This window comes from Xiphias gladius, chromosome 4, assembly GCF_016859285.1.
Source record: "Xiphias gladius isolate SHS-SW01 ecotype Sanya breed wild chromosome 4, ASM1685928v1, whole genome shotgun sequence".
Classification (NCBI taxonomy): Eukaryota; Metazoa; Chordata; class Actinopteri; order Istiophoriformes; family Xiphiidae; genus Xiphias; species Xiphias gladius.
Window position 1 is genome coordinate 13,214,156 of NC_053403.1, and position 25,170 is coordinate 13,239,325.

The window sequence follows — 25,170 nt, forward strand, 5'->3', positions numbered from 1 at the left end:
TAAAATATCGCAACCAACCATCAGGCCACGACCCTACTGTCTGAGATGTGAGCAGAGGGGGAAGAGTTTTTATTTTAAAGCAGGGATTGAGACCATTCCCTGCTTTCACTCTGGTGCTTGAGGAGGTATTTATTTGTCTTACTTTAACTCAGCTGTCAAATAAATGCAGTGGAGTTGAAAAAAAAAAAAATTGCATAATCTCCCTCTAAAATGTTGTAAAATACAAGTACAACATAGCATAAGATGGAAATACAAAGCATTGATACAAAATACAAGTAGCTCGTACTTGTACTTCAGCGCAGTACTTGAGTATATGTACTTAGTTACAGTCTTAACAACAAAAAGTGGAAGTACTCAGTAGGCAGCTGTCAGTAATATATTCTTACTCTGTTATATTGTTGGATAAATATTACGAATGCATTAGTGTCTAAGCTGCTATTCAATGTTTGACCCGGCTGAAGTTGGGTTATTTTGGGTTTTTTGGTTTGCTTTTGGGTAATAAATAAATAATCACTTCCAAAGCCACTATTAACTATAGTGGTCAAATAAAAATCTAGTGAAATAAAAAAGCAAGAAATTTCACTCTGAAATGCAGTGGAGAAGAAGTATGAAGTTTCATGAAATGGAAATACTCAAAACCGTGCTTAAAGGCCCTGCGCGCCCTTGCTACCGGCACACAGGAGTTTCCAGTTACTTTGGCTGGCTTTGGCTTAAGGCTCTTCTCAGCACGATGTGGGCATGTTCAGACCGCTTGACTGACAACTCCCTCTCGCTCCCTGTTACAATCCATGGGTTTCCGCTGTGAGGGCGGGCACAACCTTCAGGTTTATTTCTATGATTATTATTTCATAAAAGTTTATACCCATAATGAGTCGGCATAACCTAAAACTGAGCAGGAGTCTAATCGGCCAGAATGCCAGAAAACACCTGTGTGGGTGGGTGTGCAGGGCCTTGAATGAATATGGATTGTGAACAGTATAACACTGACTTGATATTACTAATTAATAAAATACAAATCATGGAACAGTTTGATGAGTGGTCTCCCTGCTCACTGTAGTAAGGTTTCTATTATCTGTTGATTGCTCACTGTTTCCACCTCTGTTATCTCATCCCCAAACACCTCCTGACCACCCTGGTTCCTGCCTGCTGTGAGATTCTCAAGGAAGTGCTATATTTACACGGATAAATCAGTGTCATACGGATCTTGGAAGGCTGCACGATAGCTGACAGCCTGTTATTGTGAGAGGGAAATGAAGATGAAGAGGAGGAGGAGCAGGAGGGTTTAAAGTCAGCACCAGAACGCAACTGGTGGACTAAGCGAGTGATTTCTGTGAACAGGCTCGACGGGAGTCTGCTGCAGCCTCAATTCATTAAAGAAGGGATGTATTGCACATCTGTTTCATGTTCATGCAAATGATAGAAAAGGAGAACGTCCCATAGTAAGACAAAAAAAAAAAGATATATGTTTCAGTTGAGACCCACTGAAGAGTTTGATGTTTGCTGAATAAACCATGACAAAAATAAGAATTTCCATTTACTCCTAAAGTGCTGTAGTCATTAAGTGGGAAGTATCAGTCTGTAGTAATACACTATTTCCAGGTTGAATTCCCAAAATGGCAAAATGCAGGGCATCTATCATACAGTTTTAAATAACCTGACTGAAAATGTGCATCTTTACGTGTTACTAGACGTATTTTGACGTGGTCTACAACCGTCTGAGATCGTTTGGAAAGAAGAGAAAAAGGAAGGAAGGGAGCATATAAAATGCAGCCATGGTAAAAATAAAGCTGGTCTATAAAGTCTTGGACGTGGGGGATGATGAGTAAGGATTGTGTCTGGAGGTGTCTGGTTAGCTGGGTATTTCCCCAAGATGTGATGTTGGATAATATTACACCACAACATTTTAACTTTAAATCAACAGACTGTAAATCAGGAGTTGAAGAAGATAAGAAAACATGACTGACTTCTTTACTTTTTATTTAACTGGGACTGTAAAGCTCATGTTTTAGCATCAAATGTTACCATAAAAACATGTTTACATGTCTGTCTCTAATAAAGTTATTAAAAAGACAGAAAAAATTAGTGATTGCTTGTGCAACCCCCCCCCTAAGAAAACAGTTACAAGATTTTACCTTAACCTCTGATGCCCACACACCAAGAACTCTGTATGAGTTTGGAAAAACTGCAAAACGCCAAACTGGACTTTCTCTCCATTCATCATCTGGGCAGCTGTTGGAAACACAAGATTATGTTTTAATGCAAAGGCTTGCTGCAGGACTGGAAACAGACAAAAATGTACTTGGTATATAGGTTGAGATGTGATTCCGACCTTTCAAACAAGGCAAACTAACTACGAGCTTTAAACTTTTTGTCACCGTCACACCCTGAATCAGACCCCGGTTTTCCATAACAGCAATGTTTCCAATCATCTCTGTGTATTGTTTCACGTTCGCAACTTGTTCCTTTAAAGGTCATTTAAAAAAAACAACTTTTTGTTGAACAAATTAACATGCTCTGCATACTTGGTCTGCATATCCAGACTGGTATATTTTTTCACAGTGTTGTGATCAGGGCTTATTGTTCTTGGCAGGGACAATTCCCTCTTAAAGGCTTAAAGTGCCAAATGGGCCTGCACCATGTGTGTTCATGTACTGAGTGACATCTCTGGCTGCCTTCCTGCAGGCGCAGAGGAACTCGGCTGAAGGTCTATGCCTGCAAAGGGAAAACCTATGTCTTGTCTTAATCACCGATTTCCAGCACCTCCTGTTTTATGAAATCTGTCTGGTTGACGGTTCAGTTCTGCTTTATAAACCTAAAATGTCTCCCCTAAAATTTGTCATCTTTGTTGAGAGTGTCTGTGACGCACTAGCGACCCCCCCCCCCAGCACCCCCAGCCCCGACCTCCCCTCATATGCGAGACATAAATCAAAGCAGAACCAAATTAGAATCTAAAAAAAGGAACAGAGTGGGGTATTTTGGTGGGCCTTTAATAACTCAGCCGCGTGTACTAGATGGAACAGTTGAGGTGGCATCATGTAAAAACAAACTGTGCCTCAGATAATGGTAATGATAAAAAAAAAAAAAAAAAACTGAGTGGGCTGTTCTTGCACAAGTGGTACTGGATTAAAATGATACTAGAAATGACAATTTTATTGCAATTTGACAATAACACCCCAAAATGTACTTTTTTTTCGGCCGTTGTTTGCGGCTCCGTAATGACTTCAGTAGTCTTATCCACAGGTAATGCAGATTTTGGCAGCATATGCATGTGCATAAGGCGCCACTAATAGAAATGCGTTGGTTTTATAAGAGCAGTCCAGTGCAATGCAGTTATAGCTGTCCACTAGAGGGAACCAGCAGGGAGAGGCATTCAGATGAAATTTTTCTGGAACTTTCTGGAACTTTCTGGAACCACCGTCCGAAATACTTGCTTAAATACACGATTTTGTGCATGTGTGTTGCAGTTGATACATTTAATGAATCGAGGGACAGATTGATTGAGGGGTGTTTAAAGAAAATAAAACAGGGCTTTTGTAGCAGCCAGAGATCCATGTGCGAATAACCTGCAAGATTTACTGCATCAAACTTCCTCTGCCAGCTGAAATAGTACGATTTTTAGCAGTCTGAGAAAAACAAGACAAAAACGATGCTGGTTGTCTCCTTTGAACATGTGTAACAGCTGGGATGAATCTGTGCAAACGGCTCAACAACAACTTTGAGGTACGAATGACTTTGGGACACAGGATGAGAAACAAGGTGACAAATGCATTTAAAATTTGGTCTTAACTGTTACAATAATAGTTGTAATAATGGGTTTGAAATTATATTTTTTTCCTCAAGAAAAACAGGAAGTGATGACTTATCTGTAAACTCGGAAAAAAGGGAAGTAAACATATACAGGTTTATATCAATACTGTTTTACTTGCAAGAGAACTGTAGATGCTTAGTGGCAGTTCCTCGTATTTATTGGCTAGAAGTTTTATTCCATTATTCAGTGGCTTACTTCAGACAGTGCTTTGATATGAGAGGGAAAAATCTAAGACTGCTGCCATACTTATTAGGACCTTAGTTAAACGGATAATATGCTTATTCTTGGGTTTTACAGTTATTTAAAATGTTAAGCATCTTCTGAAAGTAATCAGGCACCATAAACCACATCCTTCCTTTTACTTGCATAATCACAAGTAGTCTGAACTGAGGGATTTAAATGTAATTTAACTCTAATAAAGACAACAAATAATAGCATGTGTTGCCGGGTAAAATATCCCCGGGGTAGATCCTTTTTTAATGACTTTTTCTCTCATTTTTGCTCATTTCTTGTGAAAAACTTGACACTTCCACCTCTACAGATCACTAAAGAAATCCTTCGATTGGAACAAGGTGAAAAGGAAAAATCACCTCTTGTCCAAACTAAAGCCACAACTTGTGAGGAAGGGTCAGACGGAGAGACCTATTTGTTTGAAGGGGGCCCCGAGTCACAAAGATTGGGAGCGGTGCCACATTAAAGCATCCAGATGTCTTCCCCCTATTGACATTAATGCCTTTGTCAAACTTGATTTTCGCCACCACCACAACATTGAATCATGGGTTGAGAGGAGAAGTCACCAGCTGGACTGATGGCTAAAGGCGTATTGTTGTTGGCAAGGGCTCCGTTTTTCTCGCCCCAACCCCTCTGTGAAATGATAAAACACCTGCAGCTAAGGCGAGAGTATGTGTGTTTATAGCTTTTCACTTTATTTATTGACTTGTTTATGACTGCCTGCGTGCGTTTCCCCGCGCCTTGCCCGCCTCTCTCTGTCAATCCCTCGGCTGAAACTTTCCTCCCCGCCGGTCTGTGTATGTTTTTTTTTTTTTTTTTTTTTTCCCGGTTGCTAGGGGAGGAGCAAACAGACCTCCGTTCCTCCAGCCCTCCTCTTGCATTATTTTTTTCTTCCATGCTTACGTCTGGGACGGCAGTTCCGCATTCCCCAGCCCTCGCAGACGAGATCGGTACTTAAACGGGCTGATGCAACGACTTCGGCTAGTCCCAAAATCTACATCCGACTCCTGACTCTGACACCGTCCCATTATTACTGCCGATTTTGGACGCACAACAGGTAAAGTGTGCGTGTGAGCCGTCGAGCTGTGTGGTACTATTGCCCCCCCTCCCCTTTTTTTTTCTTTTTGTGCTAGTTGTTAGCTTAATGTTGGTACAGGCTGTACAGATTTGCATATATATTTTTTTTTTTGGGTACTTGTCTCACCACGTTGTAAGGACTCCATACACTGAATTTAGTTATTTTTTTTATATGAGTTTCAGTGCGGTATTTGTGTCAGTCAACATCAGTGTACGAGGCTGTATTTTCCCTTCGTGGCTGTGAAAAGTCTGACGGTTTATTCATTTTTGAAAGTTTTCCGTGCTCCTGCCGCTGGAGTCACTTTGTTGCTGCCACAGCCGCTAAGTACGTTGTTGTTACGACTGTTTGTAGCAACGGTCGCCTCTCAGCTCGTTATTTGCGGAGCCATTAGCTAAGCTATTCCCCCAGCCCGTGTCGGAGTGGAGGTATTTTCACCTCGGGATTCTTCATTTCGGTGTTTCTAAACGGGAGAAGTGTCGGTTAGCCTTGCGGAGACGGTTACGTAACGCTATACACGCCACACATTGTGGGTTTTAAAAGTAACTGCTCGCCAGGCGAACGCCAGTCTGCTGCACCAAATTGCACGGAGTCGGCGAGGTTTTGGCATTTCGCATGACAGAAACACGCGAATTAAGCTTTATTTTTTTATTTTTTTATTTGTACAGCTGCAAAGTGGTGGCATTGGTCTGCACCCTTGTATCATTATAATCGGCTAGTCCACCCAGATCCTCTACCTCAGTCCAAATCTTAACTTGAAAGGCAACACTTTGCATGCAACTGCAAGACAGATAATAAGGTAATAATACCAGATTTGCCAACTGACTGATGAAAGATTAACGGGATTTCGTTTGGGTGTGAATTGAGAAATATTAATGATTTGGGGTGCTGCTACAGATGATTTTAGTATCATTAATGTATCTATCAGTGCTTTTTGTTGTTGTTGTTGTTGTTGTTGTTGTTGTTGTTGTGATGAATCAATTAATTGTTCTCTCCATAAACTAAAAACTGCCCATTACAGTTTTCCATCAAGGTGATGTCTTATATTTTGGAAAATAGAAGAACAAAAAAACAAACAAACAGAAAATACCTACATATGAGACACAGGAAACAGTGATGTTCAGTAGTTTTGCTTGTTAATTAATAAACTATCAAAACTTTTTGGATCATCTTCTGTGAATCAGTCAATAGACTAATGTTTCAGCTCTAATAATGATACTGGTACTTCTACTGTGAATAATGAGAATGATCTTATTATCTTTCTACAGCGTCCAAACACAGTTGCATCATTGACAGAAGACGACTGACAAGTTTTCTCTGAGTAAGTATTGTGCCTTTAAAACCCGTGTAAGACTGAATAAATCGGGGGTGCTCTCTTGAGTGTCACCTTCTGCTGCACTAAAAAGAATCTTTTCTTGGCATAGCTAGTTCATCTTGAAACATAAGTGATGTAAATCAAGTGTGAAGTTTATTTATTCGGCGGCATGTGAGTGCAACCAAGAATGTGTGCTCGGATTGTTTTATATTTGTAATCTTTGATTTGGCCCATCATAGTATTCATGCTCAGTTTGTAACTGCATTTTTCTGGACATTGGATTAGGGAAACTCTTTGTTTGTTAGTGTGTGTGTGTGTGTGTGTGTGTGTGTGTGTGTGTGTGTGTGTGTGTGTGTGTGTGTGTGTGTGGCACACACCTCATCACCATCCTTCATCATCACAGAAATAGTTTGTTTTAGCTTTTCCCCTTGTCCACATCAGGGTCTTTTAAAAGATTTGCACTTCACTGTGCAACAGTAACTCTATCTAGGGCAGAGGTAGTTCCAGTTATCTGAACTTGTTGGCCTGAAGGTCAAAGGCCATTCATGGAATGGGAAGTATGACAGGCAGGGGCAGATCATGTGCATGTGTGTGGGTTTGTGACTTGCGTGTTCATAGGGTCAGTGTTTACCTATGTAGTGAGTGCACGCTCTTCATCTGGTGCAGTGCTTGCCACACTGGGGAAACTATTTGTGTGATCTTTATATATGTGTTTCCTTTGTGTCTTGATCTGTGTTTGCGTGTGTCTAAGTGAACAAGCGTGTGTTGCAGAGGGTTCAAATGCCCCAGCTCCTGCCCGGGCACATCCGTAGGATGGTTTCCGCATAAATGGAACGCTGCAGTGGATTAATGGGGAAGGGCTGGCGAGCCGACAAGCAGCGCACGGCCGACAGGGCTGAGAGGCTGGACGTGGGTGCACAGGGTTTATTTTAAGTAGAAATGCCTTCCAGTGCGTCTCTGGAGAGCCGGGATTGCCAAGCTGCACCCCACTACACTGAATAGACAGCAGACGCATTGCAGGCGAGCAAGCCAACTATGCAACAGCTCGACTCAGTGATACTAATACGAATGCTGGGGGAGCAGCTATTCACTGCTGTGGGTATCACATTATCAGTATCACATTGTAGTCACCATAAGCCTTTCCACATGTTTTGTAAAAACAGTGTGTCAAGACAGACTAGATGTACACTGTGGAAGCAAACACTCAAACGTCCAAAGGTATAACTGAGAGAAGAGCCATTAAAGCCTGTGTTTTTATTAAAGAAAAAAAAGAAAGAAAAAGGGCACAGTAAAAGGCCTATACATAGTTTTGATTTCCAGATTTCTTGAAATTCTTTTGGACTTGAAGCCCGTTTCCTGTTTGCATAAAAAACACTGTTGACACTAAATGCCGACCTAAACATTGACCTTTAGCTCACAGCCGTCGAGGGCAACAAAAGGATTGAACACATAGTACAGTGTAGACACTGGGGCTTGTTTAATCAGAGCAAGCGTCTGCTTGACGTGGGACAGATGAGGAAATATCAAGAGTACAAAGTATGAAACAGCATTAAAGGGACAACCACATGTTACATAATAATGGTGATTGCTTCAGCAGGGAGCATTAAATCTAATTTTCTGCACTCAGTTGACCAATATCTTATTGTAATGGATTGCACATCCAGTACAGTAACCTGCCTTTGATTTGTCACAGACGTGAACTCCATACATTTGAAATGGAATTGGTCTGCATTTTGTATTTTGATTCATTTAATCCACGTCTGAGACAAGCCAAGGCTCTGTGCCATGCAAAGTCTAATCCTGACTTACAACATGGAAGAAAATAGTAACATTATAATAATTCAACCAGGACCACCCAGACGCAGAATATAGTTGTGTGAGTGTTTGAATGGCATGAAGCAAGCCAAGCAGGAATCCAGCCAAGGATCACATAGTAATGTTTGAATGAAGGCAGCCACAGTCCTCATGCTTTGTGCATATCTGCAGGTGCTTTGTGTTTGGATTCGTCTGAAAAATTTCTCATTCTTAGGCCGAAGTCTACAGTAAAATGCAGTAGTTAAACTTCCTGCTCTGTTGTGTAATTTCATTGTTAACCAAAAAGAACCTCTGCGTGCACTGCGCTCCAGCTTTGCTCACCGCGACATATCCAAACTGTTATTGTTATGAGAAATTAAGCTTGATCAAATGTTCATAATTGTGTTGAATTGCTTTGCGGAGGTTTTGCTATCTTCACAAGAGGAATTTCAAAAAGGTTCCTTCTATCTATGGCAGCTGTTGAGCTCCTAACAACGGCCAAAAGAGAAATGAAAGCTGAAATGAAAAGAGATCCCAGTTCTGTTCTGATAATCACTTCCACTCCCACACGTGGTCACCCCTTGAGTTTAACGGTCAGAGATGACCGCAGCATGATCAGAACAACAGCCATTATTATGGTGTCTCCTCTCTTCCCGTGCCTGTGTCCTGTCTTGTCCCTCCAATGAAAATATAATGAGAAGCTCTAGGAATGTTGATACTGTATATTTGGACTGTCCTGTCCTCGAGGAAAGTCTGTGCCAACTTCCCTGGTTTCCTCAGAGGATTGCGAAAGGCTGTAACTCAACACACACACTGACTGAATGCAGACGGTAATGATGATCGCTGAGACCTTGGCCAGAGATTGAGAGAGTGTGCCTTGGCCCGAGCCTCCGCACTCATTGTTCATTTTCAGCGCTCGTGTAGAGTTAGAGCTTTAGAGGTTATTTGCAAGAGTTTTGCAAGATGCTAGTGTGTGGGCCGCACAATGCCTTATTAGTCCAGAATTAGACTCAAATGAAGTTCACTGACAAAAAGTGGTCAAATAGGATCTTGGGAAATGTGCATGTTTTTCCTGTAATGCCGTGATCAAGTGATTCAAATTTGAGTTGTCAGGCAGCATAAAAATGTAACTTTTAGTGTCAGGGAAAGATAAATTAGCCAGTAAATACTTTTGGGTCCTGTTTTCACTCGCCAAAATTACTGCCCTGGTAGAATTTTGCTGTTAGTGGGCTCCTTTTTAAAAAGCAACAGTATATAAAGATAACGAGTAGCCTTTGAAACCCCCCTTTAACCCCCCAGTACCTCGGCTTCACCGTCTCTATAGGGGATGAGGATAATAGGGCTTCCAGTCGTGCTGCTGGCGTTTGGTAAGGGGCTGAATTCCTCAGCACAGCTAATTGCTCTCAGGAATGACTCAGGAAATGGACACATTTGGTCGAGCTGAGGACAGATACAGTATGTGAGCAAAGAAACCAGAGGATTGTACATATATATACATATATAGGACAAATGGACTGCCCGCACTTTTGCACATAGGAACCCTCACATGCACACTCTTCACACACACCTCAAGCTATCCACGGCTCACATGCAGTTAGATTAGTTTTGGGCTGAAGCCAGAGCCTGCGTTGAGTACGGTCCTATATTTCATAACTAATACATGACATTTCTGCTCCCCGCCCTTCGCTTCAGCGCGTCTCCTCTCAGCTAGCCCTGAGAGGCTGCAGTGCCCACACTGCTGCTGAGCTTGTGTAGGTGTCTTTGTTTGAGGCTAGTGTGTGGGCCGCACAATGCCTTATTAGTCCAGAATTAGACTCAAATGAAGTTCACTGACAAAAAGTGGTCAAATAGGATCTTGGGAAATGTGCATGTTTTTCCTGTAATGCCGTGATCAAGTGATTCAAATTTGAGTTGTCAGGCAGCATAAAAATGTAACTTTTAGTGTCAGGGATAAATTAGCCAGTAAATACTTTTGGGTCCTGTTTTCACTCGCCAAAATTACTGCCCTGGTAGAATTTTGCTGTTAGTGGGCTCCTTTTTAAAAAGCAACAGTATATAAAGATAACGAGTAGCCTTTGAAACCCCCCTTTAACCCCCCAGTACCTCGGCTTCACCGTCTCTATAGGGGATGAGGATAATAGGGCTTCCAGTCGTGCTGCTGGCGTTTGGTAAGGGGCTGAATTCCTCAGCACAGCTAATTGCTCTCAGGAATGACTCAGGAAATGGACACATTTGGTCGAGCTGAGGACAGATACAGTATGTGAGCAAAGAAACCAGAGGATTGTACATATATATACATATATATAGGACAAATGGACTGCCCGCACTTTTGCACATAGGAACCCTCACATGCACACTCTTCACACACACCTCAAGCTATCCACGGCTCACATGCAGTTAGATTAGTTTTGGGCTGAAGCCAGAGCCTGCGTTGAGTACGGTCCTATATTTCATAACTAATACATGACATTTCTGCTCCCCGCCCTTCGCTTCAGCGCGTCTCCTCTCAGCTAGCCCTGAGAGGCTGCGGTGCCCACACTGCTGCTGAGCTTGTGTAGGTGTCTTTGTTTGAGGCTAGTGTGGGCCTAGAAGCTGTGGCACTGGCTTTTCTGCTCGACTGCAAAAGCACAGTAACCGCGTTGCATCATCAAACGCTGACCACTAATCCTCGGCTGCAGGCTGCTGCTGAGAGAAAAAAAAAAAGTAGAGAAAAACACCCCTGTTGTGAGAAATTTAAAAATCATTTTGACTCATGCTTTTGGGTATAGCTATGCCCTGTGAGACATGCATCAGCAAACTTTCCCTGTGTTGTACAGATGAGACTCCTTTGGGGTTTGATGTCTCGAGGCTGGACGGGGTGTTGAATTTACAAGGGGGATTTTCAGTCACTTGTGTGGCAGGTTGAAAGAGATGCAACAGTTTAAACATAAAACAAACTTTCTGCTCAACTTAAAAGTCAAGCTTAACTCAAAAGGGAGGCACGTTGAGAGTCTTTGTTTACAACAGAGCTATAAATTGTCTGCAGTGGTATATAACTCACTTTTTTTTGTTTTATAATTGATAGGCATCTTGCTTCACACATCATTTCACCTTTGTTTTGGAAGCCACAGGCAAAAAACCTACCTCTGTGGGTTTTTTATTTATGTGATCTGATGTCATGCAGACAAACATGAGGTTTATGTATGTTTATGTACTGAAGTGTATGTCTGAATGTGTGTGTGTGGGGCAAAGTCTTGCCTCAGCTGCATGTTTCAACAAGCCATAGCGAGGAATGGGGGCTTTCCTTGCAATATGTCTGACTGAGCAGGATTCAGTTACACTGTACTGTATGTTAGCCAATCTAATAGACATAAATAAGATTATTCTCGAATTGACTTATTTTTTCAGTGTCAGTTTCCAGTGAAAAATCATGTTTGTCCAGATCTGAGTCTAATCCGAGTCTGTAAACCGGTCCTGAGTGTCTGGCCAGTTTGGATATTGGACTCCATTTTGGCTCTGAAAGCGATTCGCTCAGTCATTCCTAATGGGCGCTTCAGTTCCTGTGGCTGTTTTCTTGGACCAGGGGTTCGTTTGGATTGCATCTTTTGAATTCCAGTGCAGTTATTGGTCAGCAATGAGCAATATATGAAAAACATGGCATACTCTTTAGTCACATGTCGAGGTCTCCTGCTTCTGTTGGACCGGTTTCTGGATAGTTTTATTAAAACTCACAAATGTGTAGATGCAGGGAGACACATTTATATCTATATCTATCTAAATAATCTCAAATGTGTGGATTGTTTTTGTAAGTTTACAAAGGCCACTGCTCTATCAAAGACTTTATAGTAAATGCACTGGTTCAGTCACTTCAGTCCAACGATTTATGCTATTGACTGGCTATTTTTTTAACAGCCTTCGCTCTCATTCACCCCTGGATTAGCTGCCATATGGTTTGCCTTGTTCTGAGACAGCCTCTCTGCAGAATGAGAAGGCCTTGGCACCTTCCATTCCTCCACCTCTCTCAGGAGTTTTAGAGAGAGGGAATTTTGTCTGAGAAAGATTTTTTTACCAGGGCTGTCTTGTTCCTTTCCTCACCAGCAAAAACAACAGGCTGCTGCCAAGTGCAGTGTAAATGGGAGTATACATACAGTGGGAGAGAGGGAGAGAGGAGAGGGAGAGAAAGAGGGAGAGAGGGAGGGGACAGTCAGGATTTAAATAATAAAATGCCTCATTGGACACTGGCTCCACACAACAACTTGTCCTTGAAGTGACTATATCGTGCTGACTGACGGTGTTAGAGAACAGGTCAAGAGTAGTGTGAAGATTAACTGAAAGGCTTTTGACTACAGATGTACTGCATCTTCCTTTAGGTGTACGGTAATATCTAAAGTTTTAGGTGAGCAATATAGGAAGGTTAGATGCTACATGTACAAATCTTCCCCATAAAAAACAAAAAAATGTGAGAACAACTGTTTTTGGTTGTAATTCTACTTTAGACTTAATTTGCTTGACTGTTTTGCACCACACTTGCTACCATTCCCTACTGGTTGTTAAACTAATGGGTTATAATGCAGATGCTACAATATAAAAAAACTTTTAAGCAGCGGGGACGGATATATCTCTCAGGCTTCACCAGTTAGCAGAAAAACACTGCTGACACTCAGAAGTGATTTCTTCTTGCTAAAAGGGAGCTGATTTCGTCTCTGCCATGCACGACAGTAAACCTCAGTCCAACTGTAAAAACACTTTGAGACCAGCCCATAAGCAGGGTGGAGTACATTAGAATAGAGTTACATAACCCTGCTTTTTTCATTACCTCCTCCATGGCTTTTGTAATAGAGCAAGTCTTTCACCCTTGCAAAAGAAAAAAAAAAGTAGCAAAGAAAGAAAAACTTTGTATAACTTACAATACAGTCGGCCTGTCAGCTAGTTACCCACCAGCAAAGTCAGCTGTTTTCGCAGTACCTCACAATACACGTCCTTGTTGGTTCCATATGAGAGGGGCTTTGTTCGGTTTGTGCCCTACCTGTAGAGGTTCAGGTTTGGCCGAATACTCAGGAGGCAAATGTGAATTAAGCTATTAAAGTGGAAGTCACACTGATATCATCAGTCTTTTTAAAACTCCGCGTAGCTGCGGGTTTGGCCGGTAATCCTAGCTGACCTTCTGTCAGCGTGCAAAAGTTACTGAAGTATCAGGGAGGAGTTTTGTCAAAAACAGATTTGATCCATCCAGGGATTCTGTCTCTATACAGTGTAACGTTTCATCAACAGGTAATATGAAGTGACAGCTGAGTGTTTGCCTCTATTACCCATACTTTTCACGTTTACATACTAGACATTTTTTTATTTTACTTATTCTTATTTATTTTCCTTGACAGAAAGAGAAACGATTTCTTGTCAGGCCTTCCTAAAATCCTTCTCACTGCCTCTCCTAAGAGATTGCAGGGATGGGCAGGGTAGAGTCGGCTCATGTTACACTGTTCCCATCTGTAACATTTGTTTTTTATTTGGCCATCAGAAGTTTTCCGACTCTTGGTCTTACAGTAATTAGAGAGACGTCTTAATTCTCCAGCCACTTCCTTTAGGCCCGCACAAGTTTTCCTTTTTCTCCTCTCTGCCCTTCATTCCTCCCTGATTACATTAAAAAGTGCTGTGGTCAAACCCTCTAAACTACCCAAAATTGTTGAAAGAGGGTGGCGGTGGAATGCATGAGCGCTACCCGCTCTGTTTTGACGCAAATGCGTTTGATATACTTTTAATTCTCTTCCCAAGAACCGAGTAAACATTCAAGATGAAAACCCACTGTGTTGATTATCAGAAGCGTGAAGTATAGAAAATAGCCCTCGGTTATTGCGATCAGACTGAAGGGGCTCGTGGCTTCTCTTTGCATGTGAAGCTCTGGAGATGAGTGTGTAGCTGCTGACAGTGTGAAGTTTGTTTTTTCACCCTCTGCTGACTAAGAAGAAAACACAGCTGTCAAAGCTGTCGATATCTCAATACATTCTTGGAAACAGCAACCTGTATTTAGAAATGTTTGATGACAAAAATGGAAGACAGTAAATGAATCTTCTTCTGAAGGAATAGCAATAATCAAGAATCACAATAAAGATAAATTAAACTGCCATATGGCTGCAATATGATAATGGAAGAAGGGTACAATTGGCTCATGTTACCACTAGATGCATTTTTTTTGACTGATGGCACCAGGGTGTTTTAGTGCATAGACTGTTTTCTGTTTTTACCACATTTTGCAGAATGAAATGTGAACTAATTTCTTATTTTAGGTTTAAGGGAAATAAAAACAAGAATATTTAAAAGAGGTGTGCACACTTTGCTTTCCAGTGTATATAATAAAAAAGTTGCACTTAATTTTCATAGTCACTGAATTCTTTTTAGGCTTGATTCTCTCGTCCTAATTGTGCCCACTCTCCCACTTTTCTCTCTCTCTCCCCCCACAGCGGCGGTGGTGGCCGGGTCGGACATGATGCCGGGACAGATACCTGACCCTTCGCTGGCGGCGGGCTCCCTGCCCAGCCTGGGCCCGCTGGCGGGCATCTCGGCCACGACGCTCACTGATCAACTCAAGCTGGCTGACTTCCACCAGCTGGGCACCATGTTGTCCCCGCTGCATTTCCTGGGGAGGCTGGGGAAGAGGCCACTGGCCATCAAGACAGAGGTGAGGAGGCAGAGAAAAGAGGAAATGGTGCATAAGTAAGATGTATATCAGGTCAGAGGGCAGAAACAAGAAGGAGAGCATTAGCGTCAGGATGTTTGTTTCAAAGCCCCCTATCAACATTTGGATTTATGTTTGTAATCTGAAGTACCTGAAAGAGTAAGAAAGTAAAGACCGAAGTGACTTTATATTCTGGTGCCAATTGCTTAGAAACAATAAGTTAAATTTATATGTTATCATGGCAATTAATAAACCTTTTTATTCGATTACATAAAAATGTTTTTAAAAATAAAGTTGTATATTGTAAATAGTTGTAGACGCATTTGTCTGGCTGGTTAATAGACGCAGTAATTTCCATCATTTTCATGTAAATAACTAGATTAAAATTATAAGCATACATGTACAGTATATGTGGGCATGACAAATTGATGTGATAGTACAGTATAAGGCTTTGCCCCCTCTAGTGCTTGAAACAAGAATTACTGTAGAGGTTGCACAACAGTTTTTCCATCAAGGTGATCACAACTGTTGGTTGTAGGTTTATGTAATTTAGACAGTAATTATAAGATCTTTTCATTTAGAGTCATATAATACCTATTTCTTTATGTTTTTCAGATGGATGAAGATGAGGAAAGGAGGAAACGGAGACGAGAGAAAAACAAAGTAGCAGCAGCACGATGCCGAAACAAAAAGAAGGAACGGACTGACTTCCTTCAAAGGGTGAGTTCATGACACAGCATTGCATATTGGTGAGCAGAAGTAGAGCAGCGAAGGGCGGTAACCAGGAAAATGTGGATTTAACTTAACATGAGCAGCTGAGTCATGTTTTAGCCATTCGACCCAACTCTGAGCTAACACGATCAGGCTAATTCAAGCCTGGTTTAAACAATCAGGATTACTGTCAGGAATCAAGAATAGTTAAAGCCATGGTGCTCTTTTCAGAAGTGATAAAAATTAAGTGTCGGGTATAAGATGAACAACTCTGAAGCACTCTGAACTATATATTTGTCCAGTAGTATCTAATAATTCAACATCTCTGTCCAGGAATCGGAGCGTCTGGAGATGGTGAACTCGGAGCTGAAGGCCCAGATCGAGGAGCTCCGTCTGGAGAGGCAGCAGCTAATGGTGATGCTCAATCTTCACCGGCCCACCTGCATCGTGAGGACCGACAGCGTCAAAACACCTGAGAGTGAGGCCAACCCCCTGCTGGAGCAGCTGTCCACTGACACCAAGTGAAACCAGGAAACCGGGGACGGAGTCCCTGAAGCCCAACTTAGACCCACCATGGCAGCCATTAAAATGAAAATATAACTGGCAATACATTTCTAAATAAGCACTTGAGCTCCAAGCTGGAGACTTTTGGAGACTCTGCCCAAGGACCTGAGGTTGTAGGGCATCCTCAGTACTGCTACACGAGCTGGCTCTGTCCATTGGAAGACTGGAAGTGCCCAGTTTCATCTCCGTATTAAGAGTTGTTGTCAACACTTAATGCGCTGTGCCTAGTTGTTACTTCAACCATCTCTACATAAAGGGACCAATGGAAACTGTAGAGTACGACTGGAAACAACGCTGAGGAATCACACTAATATCAATATGGTGCTCTGTTACTAAAGCCCTGAGTAAATTGTGTGGCATTGTTTCAGTGCAGAGGCTCAGAAAGGCTTGGTGTTCTGCAGTTTTCCTTTGTATGCTAGCTGAAATATACAGGTGTAGAGTTTTTAGGATACAATACTCAATACAAGTACACCAGACGGAGTAGAGTTTTTTTGTTTTTGTAATGTTGATTTCTATACCCTGCCTTGACGATGGCAGATACCGGTTGATCCGATTTGTGGTGACGCTGGCGTCATGAAAAGCACATATACACAAAATGTTTACACCCTTGTTTTTTGGACTTGTTGTCTGTCCATTATTGTACTTGTTTTATACTGCTTTGTATACATAAACATATATGAAATGCTTGTTAATCACTTGATGTGATTTGTCTTTTCAATCTTCCCAGTCTGTCTCTGTCATGTTGCGCTGTCAAACAGCTGTGAAAACAAGCAGAAAACTTTTCAGCTGAGCAGTATTTCAACGTCCATTCTGGACCTGTATCTGCTATGTATGACTCTGTTACCCTGAATAGATTAAATTTTATTTTCTAACTACAAGAAAGAGCATGCCTTGTTTTTTACTCGGGATGTGTAATATCTCATGTCTGTCAGTGTTTGCTCCAGTGAAATTGATCAAAGTGGTTTTATTTGTTTTTCTCCCAGTCATGACACCAGAAATATCAAATGCTGAGGCACGTTGCCAAAGTCGGGGATTTACTTTCATTTGCAAAAAAGGTGATTCATGCTTTTCTTTCTTCCCTTTGTTCGGAGCTGAGCAGGAGAAACATCTCCCACCTGCAGACAGACCAGATAGCTACTGAGTTTTTGACAGAAAACATTTTAGAATTTATTTTTATCCCATGTATTTAAGCTTGAATTGCCTACTTTAATACTGCCCAACGAGCTCTTGATAGTATAGAGCCTAAAAATGACCTTACAACAGAGTTGGATGAAACCCCCTGATAGACCTGACAGAAGAAAAATGGAGCATAAAGGTTTGCTGTGGGGGCATTGTGCTCAAATGCATCGATTGTATTGTAGATACAGGAAAGAGTCTGTACGTATGAAAGTGTTTACAGTCAACAGCGCCACCTACTGGACATGTTTTGGAAACTGCATGTCTCGCGTTAGACCCGATGGATCAAATTGTCTTCACCAGATTATCTTGTAACTCCCTGACTGATTCGGGGCCAGCTACTGTGAGACAAAACGCGATAGATCATTTTCCCATGTGGCCCCATTCCATTTCTTCTTCCTCCCATCCTTATTTTTGTCGACGCGCTTCAACTGGACTGTTTTCCTCGAGGATTTCGCTCCCTAGCAACAACGGCCGTTGGTTTTCTGCGGTTAACGTTCAGTTTGTTTTTTCTTTTGTTTTTCCATTTTGTTTTTATTTTTTTTATCACTTAAGAAGTGACAAAAACTCGCTCAGGTAGGCTGTTGTTTTCTCTACTTTGAACGGTAAAGGGAATGTAACATTCTTGGCAAACAGAGAAGTGAATTCAAAGACCACATCGTCTTTAAATACTTTCTTTAATAGCTCCATTTCGGTCCAGTTTCAAGGTTCCCCTCCGTAGAGACGTCGGACTGCTCCAACAGGCGCCTCCATCGTTCTCTGTGGTATAATTAATGCTAGTCCTTCATTGTCTCAGCAAAGTCATGTAAACTACACTGAACATTTTAACTAAACAGAGCTTAAAACGTCAAAAAACAAAAAAAACAAAACCAAATTTCAGGCTCAAACTGCTACAGAAAACTTTCAGTAACAGCAAAAAAACTCACCCCTCTCCTCTCCCTCAGGCGTCTGTGAAGGTGTACTGAAGGACGGTCTTGGGTTCTTGGACTGTGATGGATCAGGTGGAGGAGGCCCTTGCAGTTCTCCAGCCCAAAGAGCGAGGAGCGGAAGAGCGGCGGCCGGCCCTGCCCACGGGAAGCCAGGGTGAGCTGGAGGACCAGGAGAAGTCCACCCAGGACCAAGAGCAGGACGGTGGTGACGAGTGGGACACTGATCTGGAAACGGACGGTAGGTTAAAACGGCCACACAGTTCAGTAATGATGGATGCATTGTCTTCGACCCCTACCCTCCTTTTCTCTCCAGGGTATCTGCAGGTCTCGAAAAGTTTTAAAAAGCATTGATCTCAGTTTGCTTGGAAGGAGAGATAAAGATATGATATGAATGTCAATGGATTGGTGCACTTGGTAAATAACTCTTGGCCATACTGGTTTTCACTTTCATACTTTTGGTCGGCATGACCACGAAACAGGTATTAAATTTCCATCTGTGTGGTACGGAAAAAGTAACGCTGCAGAAACCCTGTCTCTCTCTTGCTCTCTTCTTCCTTTTTTCTCTGTTTTGTCCCACTTCCTTTCAGATGCATCAAATAAGGCGCAGAATTTGTCCCGCGCAGAGCTGTACCTGCACGCCTGCCGGCAGACAGGGACCGTTCCCGTTTCCTCCTTCCTCCGTCACTTGGGTGAAGCCAACCTCAACCTGAACCACTATGGACTGGGCCCTCCGGGGGCCAAAGCTCTGGCTGTAGTACTGCAAGTAGGGGCACTCGGTCCTTTCATCTACATGCTCACATGAACGAGAAAGTGTGTACAATGATCTCCAAAATTCAGTAGTCATGACCTATGGACTAAGGTTATGGTGCACATTTTCTAAAGTTTCCACGCAGTTAACAGATAGAGAAAAAGAGATGTAGAAAAAAAAGGGATCTGACATTTACTCCCCAGATGTTCAGTATTTCCTGTCATTTATTTAATGAGTAATTCTGTTTTTTTTATTTTTTTGTTTTGTTTTTTAGAACGACAATAACGTCACCAACCTTGAGCTGGAGGACAACGCACTTCGGGTAGAGGGGGCACGCTACCTTATGGAGATGCTTCAAACCAACATCAGCATTCAGAGTCTGGTGACTATTATAAAAGTGTCACATCAGTTCTGAAAAATCTGCTTGTTTTTTTTACAAGTTGAGCTGCAAGAGTAATGGAGCCTTTTTAAAATAATTCTGTTCATATTACACCGATGTTTGTTTGTTTTTTGTCTTAATAATGACTGAATGTCTTTCCTTCAGAATCTTTCAAACAACCAGCTGCACCTCAAAGGAGCAGACATAATCTCCAAAATGTTGTTAGACAATTATTACATCAAATCCATCAAACTCTCAGGTGCTCAACTAAGTCCTTTTACCTCTTAAGATTTTTTTATGTGCACCTCTGCACATCGCTGTAATAGTAGTAGAAATTACGAGTGCAAGTGAGCTTTCTCGGACTAGTAATTAAATTAATTTCTCCTTATTCCCGTAGGAAATGATTTTGATGACTCTGCTGCGAAATACTTGGCTGATGCTTTAAAGGTTAGTCCAAAGCACTGAATATTGTATCCACGTGGTGAATGAGCATTCGAACACCGACACATTTTTTCGAGTTCACGTGACACATCAGACAACCGTCATATCTAAATGTGCATTAAGCTGCAACTCGACATTTTCTTTCTTATCTTAAAGGGTGACTATGTGGTGAAAGAACTGGACCTCAGTCACAACAAGTTCTGTGATACAGGAGGAGAACACCTTGGTGACATGTTGGGTACAGTAGATCATTTCTGGCTTTGCTTGGGGGAATTTTTTATTGCAGATGCTAAATCCGTCGCATGAATATACAAAGACTGCACGGTACAATCAAGCAGGTAGCATCCAGTCAGCTCTGTGGCCTGTAAAGAAATGCTGAGCAGGCCCAGTTGATTCTGATTTTGTATCAGGAGGAAGAGGAAAAGATCTAAGTGACTTTGAAAGAGGGTTCATTGTTGGGGCACGGATGGCAGGAGCTTCAGGCACAAAGACTGCTCTGCCGGCCTCTGTTTCAATAGGAACAGTCACTACAGGGACACGTGCATTTAGATTTATCGGAAAGCAAGTAGGGTCGGAAACTGCGGTTTGATGCTCGTGCATTAGTGCGATATGTCCGGACAAACAGGAGAGCAACTCTTCCCCATGTCAATGCAGGACATGATCAGACTGTGTCAAGAAAAGTCCGTCGACATTTACATAGAGAGGGATATTATAGTAGGGTTGCAGTGCATAAACCCTTCATCACAAAGATGAATGCACATCGGAGGGTTCAGTGGTGCAAAAACCATAGACTCTGGTCTACAGAGATGTGGGGAAAAAAATGTTATGGTCAGATGAGTCATCCTTCGCCATATTCTCGACGAGTGGGCGCGTGCATGTGTGGCGTACAAGAGAACCGTACCGGCCGGAATGCTTGACCCCCGCAGTCAGGGGATCCGGTGGCTCTGTTATGCTGTGGGGGAGCATTTTGCTGGCATGGTTTGGGTCCACGAGGGGTCGCCGAACGGTTTGATGAGTATGAAAATGATGCGGGATCATACGCGGTGGCCTTCGCAGTCACCAGATCTCATCCCACCTGAACAACTATGGGAGATTTTGACCGACATTGTAGACAGCTCTCTCCACCACTACCATCACAACACCAAAAGAGGGAATATCTTTTGGAAGAATGGTGTTCATCCTCCAGTAGAGGTCCAGAGATACGTTAAAGTTGTTCTGGTGGCATATGGTGGCCCAACACCTTATTAAAACACTTTGTGTTTGTCCTTTAATTTGTCACCTGTCTGTCTGTATATGTGTGTATACTGATCTCGTGGCAAAAAGATATTTTAATTTCAGTTTGACTTAAAAAAAATAATTGTTTATTTTGTGGGTTAAAATTCCAAACGTATTGTGACCTTTTAAATTTGTTTCCAATTGCTCGAAGCCACAAATGTAGGTATTGAAGTCCTAAATCTGAGCTGGAATCACCTTCGTATGCGTGGTGCAGTGGCTTTGAGTGCTGGGCTGAAGGTGACAAACATAACACACCCAAACGCAAGCCTGCAGTGTGTATTTAATGGCCTGCTTCCCATCACAGCCGTTCGTCACTCACCTTTTTCTTCCCTCAGGTAAACTCGACTCTGAAGCAGCTCCAGCTGTCGTGGAACGGTTTTGGCCACATCGAGGCTGAGCCACTGGGTCAAGCACTGAAACACAACAGCACGCTGGTGCTGCTGGACCTCAGCAGTAACCGTATAGATGATGAGGCTGTGACACTGCTCTGCCAGGGTCTGGCCACCAATGACACCCTCAGGGTCCTCAAGGTGAATCCCGAAGCACCGGTGTTATATGTTGTATTTGATCAGTGATTTTAAACTCTTTACGCTCCAACAAACTACATTCACCTATGTTACATGTAAAGTTTTGTGTGTGCGCGTGTATATTTTGTTCAGCTCTCCCATAACCCCATGACAAACATCGGAGCTCTGACACTGCTCCAAACAGTCAAAAACAACACAAAATCAGCAGTGGAGGAGATCGATATTTCTGTAAGTGCAGCAAAATCAATTTCACCTCAGCACAGAGTAGTATAAATATAAATACGAAGTATGAATATGAATCTCGTCTGTCTATGAATATGTGACAGTAACATGTGCCTGCAGTACGACTTCTAAGCTACAACCGTGCCTGTGTATGCATGAGTGCAGACGGTGTTTGTGTGCGAGGCCTTTGCGGAGCTGCTGGAAGAAGCCCGTCTGAGGCGTCCTGCCATGGACGTCCGGTACAGCGTCATGAGCTCCGTCACCAGGAACTTATCTGCCATCCAGATCTTTCAGGTCTGGAAGGGAGAAAAATTTAGTGAAATTTTAGTGGATAATAACAAAATATTAAATGTCTATTCTCATGATCTTATAAAAACTGTCCCTAGTATCCTAAAGTTTTTTCATCCGTGCATTTTTCCGTATGTCTCCGAAATTGAAACATGATGTGGATTCTTTTACAGAAATTCCTCGAAGGGCGAAATGAGAGCATCATGGATTTCTTCCAGGCTTTGGATGAAGAGGGAACCATGACGGTTTCCACCTCTGCCTTCAGGAAGGCTCTAAAGGTCAGGCTAACAGCTTCTCACACCGCACTGATAACGTCATATATTAATCCACGTCACCGATGAATACAGTAAATCTAACACAGAAGACTACTTAACTAAGCTGCAGTATTCAGATGTCCACCTGTGTATGAATGTGAATTGGAGAGAATAAGGTTGTCGTGCGTGCAGGCAGCTAACATACCGCTGGATCAGCGACAGCTTGATTGGTTGATCAGGAAGTTTGACAAGGAATGCACAGCGAATATAATCTACAGGTTAGTCTGTGAACTGGTGTATGTAGGAGCATCATAATAGAGTTGACATCCAGTATTTACCATGCAGAAAGATAAAGAACTGGTTGGAAAAACATTAGAAAGAAAACATGCTTTTCCACTCACCAAACTCTAAACATGCATATTGTTTCATATTCATCTGCATGGGTTTTGAAAACCTTGATAAATTTTGGATACCACTTCTGTTAAGTGGGAAAACATGTGTACTGTAGAACGGGAAAGTTCATTCTTGTCTTTGGAAAATTGTAGTTTGACAGAATAATCTTAGCTCAAGGTCCACTTACAAGCTTTTTCTACAGCTTTCAGCCATATCTCACTGTATCTGTCAGTGCAGCTCAGTTGTTATGGAGATGTTTTTAAATTAAGGTGAAGTGAGCCTTCACCCAGAACATTTTGTGAACACACTAGTGGATTCATCGCTTAATAATTTCAAACAAACCACCTGTAAACCTTTTCAGAAAATTGTGCTGAATGTCAGACTTCAATGTGATGTCCAGTTTTCTCCTTGAGCTGTCTCTCTTTGTTGCAGTCAGTTTGCTGAGCTGTCATAGATACAAACTTACAGCACCTCTGCGATGAGGATATAGGATAACAGATGAGACCTCTTCAAATAAAAGTTCACGTCTGTTATTTTGATGCTGTTCTTCATATGCTGGCACTATTAACTTTCCAAACCAGTGGGTCATCACAACAGCACAATTTAAAATTTTGCAAAAAGCAACAGTACTTAGGTGGAGGAACTGACGTCACAAGCCCAATGGCGCTGTGCACCAGTGACAGGTGTACCCCAATAGCAGCTTCCTGCAACGTCACTGCCCCCCAAAGCCATAGTTCTTAGCTCCACCCTATTCTGTCCAGTGTGAATACTTGAACCTCTGACACCAACCATCTGCACCCACCTCACCACTGCCAGCTGTGTCTGCAGCTGGGCCACAGGGCCCGCTGCCTCATTCTCTCCATCCAAAAATAATCTTCTGGTATGACAACAGAACAAGAGGAGGAAGAAAGAGAAAGCCGGCATCCACATCAAAGGGCCGAGAGCAGAGAAAGAATAGGGCCAGATGCAAGCTAGTTGTTTCGCTACGTCGGTTAGCTTTGAATGACACGGCCTGTAAAGAAAAACAGCACTCTTAATGAATATGCATGCGCAGCATTACTTATGCAGGCCCTGCAGAGGAGGATTATAAAGGGTGTGTTGGTGAATTGTCTCAAGGTGTGATATCTATCAGTGCAAACTGTTTCAGTCAGGTGGCTCCAGTGGTAACTGGAGACAGCTACAAAGGAGACAACGATATGATGCATCGCCTCACCTGCATATATTCTTTGTGTCTCGCGTAAGTGGCTTAACACAATAATATCATGGGTGATCAGGTCACGGATAACCTTTTTAAACAAACATCCCATTTCAGTTATATACATTTAGTAGTTTTTATTTTTGCCTGTACAGTACAGGTAAAGACACATAATAAAGACTGATCAGGTTAAGGTGTTGGGAAACATGTGGATTGTTTGGTTTGTTTCAAATGAAAGTTGATAAGTATGCAGTAATAAAAGCTGCCTAGCTGTTAAATAAATTAAAGTCATTGCTCAACGATTAACAAGGACATTTTATTTGAGGCATGTGTCTTAAAACAAAACTGCTCCATTAGCAGCTCCCCAGTGGTCGCTACACCCTCTGGTGTAGGAGATGTAATACAGTCTCTGTCAGAAAACTAGCACCTGAATCACCTAGTGCTACTTTCACCTTCATCAACGTCACCTCTTCCCTCCTTCCTGGATCTGCCAGGCAGTGGGCCGTCTTCCTCAACATGCTGGTCAACTTCCATGTCAGCATCAGCATTCTCCTATACGTCTTCATTACTGTCAGCATCCTCAAAGCCGGTGCTGTCAGTATCATTGTCTGAGGAGCTGTAGTAGCCGTCAAGAGCCGTGAACTCCTCTCTTGTTCATCATCATCTTCTTCCTGTCTGGACCTTCTCCTGGCTCCTCCAGGCAGGGGGCCCTCATCCACATGCTGGTCAGGGAGCGCCAGAAGACTAAATTTGTCTGGATGGCCATGTCTTCCAGTCGGCTGAGGTCCGAAGATATTTTGCACGGTTTCCTCTTCCATCAATCCTCAAGTGAAACGGTTTCAAGCCCCAGGGCATGAATTCAGACTGTTCTGTCACTATTACCATTCATCAGAATAAACTGGAAATCTTTTCTTTCACGGTTTTCCTTAAACTGCTTTTGTAATGTCTTGTTAAAAGTTGTTCAACTGTACATCAGAGATGTCTGTGTAAGGTAATGAATCAGGTTCATACCGTGATGTGTCCCCTTGTTCCTGCATCTTAATAAAATAATCAGACACAAGAAGTCGTTATCTTAATTCCACATTACAGCTGTTCTACATCATCCAAAAAGTAATTTGATTTGTAGTGAAAATACAGCAACATTAATTATTTTTTGTACATACATGTGACTTGTATCTGTATAAACTACATCC

At 42.3% G+C, this 25,170-nt stretch overlaps 2 protein-coding genes across 5 annotated transcripts; both read left to right on the top strand.

Moving 5' to 3' along the window:
- The first annotated feature begins 4,956 nt into the window (after nt 1–4,956).
- LOC120789027 (jun dimerization protein 2-like) lies at nt 4,957–17,026 on the top strand. Of its 2 annotated transcripts, XM_040125446.1 has the most exons (6): nt 4,957–5,096; nt 5,783–5,913; nt 6,383–6,435; nt 14,661–14,878; nt 15,491–15,595; nt 15,920–17,026. In XM_040125446.1, exons 4-6 carry the CDS (start codon nt 14,684–14,686, stop codon nt 16,109–16,111), a joined length of 492 nt encoding a protein of 163 aa, XP_039981380.1. In that variant the 5' UTR covers nt 4,957–5,096; nt 5,783–5,913; nt 6,383–6,435; nt 14,661–14,683; the 3' UTR covers nt 16,112–17,026. The 2 variants fall into 2 exon arrangements, with proteins under 2 accessions (XP_039981380.1, XP_039981379.1); XM_040125445.1 differs by lacking the exon at nt 5,783–5,913.
- A 671-nt stretch (nt 17,027–17,697) lies between these two features.
- Nucleotides 17,698–25,015, top strand: LOC120788975 (leucine-rich repeat-containing protein 74A-like). Of its 3 annotated transcripts, none has more exons than XM_040125328.1 (13): nt 17,698–17,902; nt 18,271–18,493; nt 18,843–19,018; nt 19,278–19,385; nt 19,548–19,641; nt 19,780–19,829; nt 19,980–20,061; nt 21,250–21,335; nt 21,434–21,628; nt 21,758–21,853; nt 22,013–22,141; nt 22,309–22,413; nt 24,472–25,015. In XM_040125328.1, exons 2-13 carry the CDS (start codon nt 18,319–18,321, stop codon nt 24,616–24,618), a joined length of 1,443 nt encoding a protein of 480 aa, XP_039981262.1. In that variant the 5' UTR covers nt 17,698–17,902; nt 18,271–18,318; the 3' UTR covers nt 24,619–25,015. The 3 variants fall into 3 exon arrangements, with proteins under 3 accessions (XP_039981262.1, XP_039981263.1, XP_039981264.1); XM_040125329.1 differs by having other exon boundaries at nt 24,678–25,015; XM_040125330.1 differs by lacking the exon at nt 24,472–25,015 and adding an exon at nt 23,219–23,305.
- Nucleotides 25,016–25,170: the final 155 nt, after the last annotated feature.

Bases quoted from the DNA above. Each gene is read 5' to 3' on its own strand.
- LOC120788975 (XM_040125328.1), top strand. From the start codon at position 18,319: ATGGATCAGGTGGAGGAGGCCCTTGCAGTTCTCCAGCCCAAAGAGCGA. The intron at 19,386-19,547 runs GTGACTATTATA...TCTTTCCTTCAG, and splicing joins ACATCAGCATTCAGAGTCTG to AATCTTTCAAACAACCAGCT. The intron at 22,414-24,471 runs GTCAGGCTAACA...TGGATCTGCCAG, and splicing joins CCTTCAGGAAGGCTCTAAAG to GCAGTGGGCCGTCTTCCTCA.
- LOC120789027 (XM_040125446.1), top strand. From the start codon at position 14,684: ATGATGCCGGGACAGATACCTGACCCTTCGCTGGCGGCGGGCTCCCTG. The intron at 14,879-15,490 runs GTGAGGAGGCAG...TATGTTTTTCAG, and splicing joins CACTGGCCATCAAGACAGAG to ATGGATGAAGATGAGGAAAG. The intron at 15,596-15,919 runs GTGAGTTCATGA...ATCTCTGTCCAG, and splicing joins GGACTGACTTCCTTCAAAGG to GAATCGGAGCGTCTGGAGAT.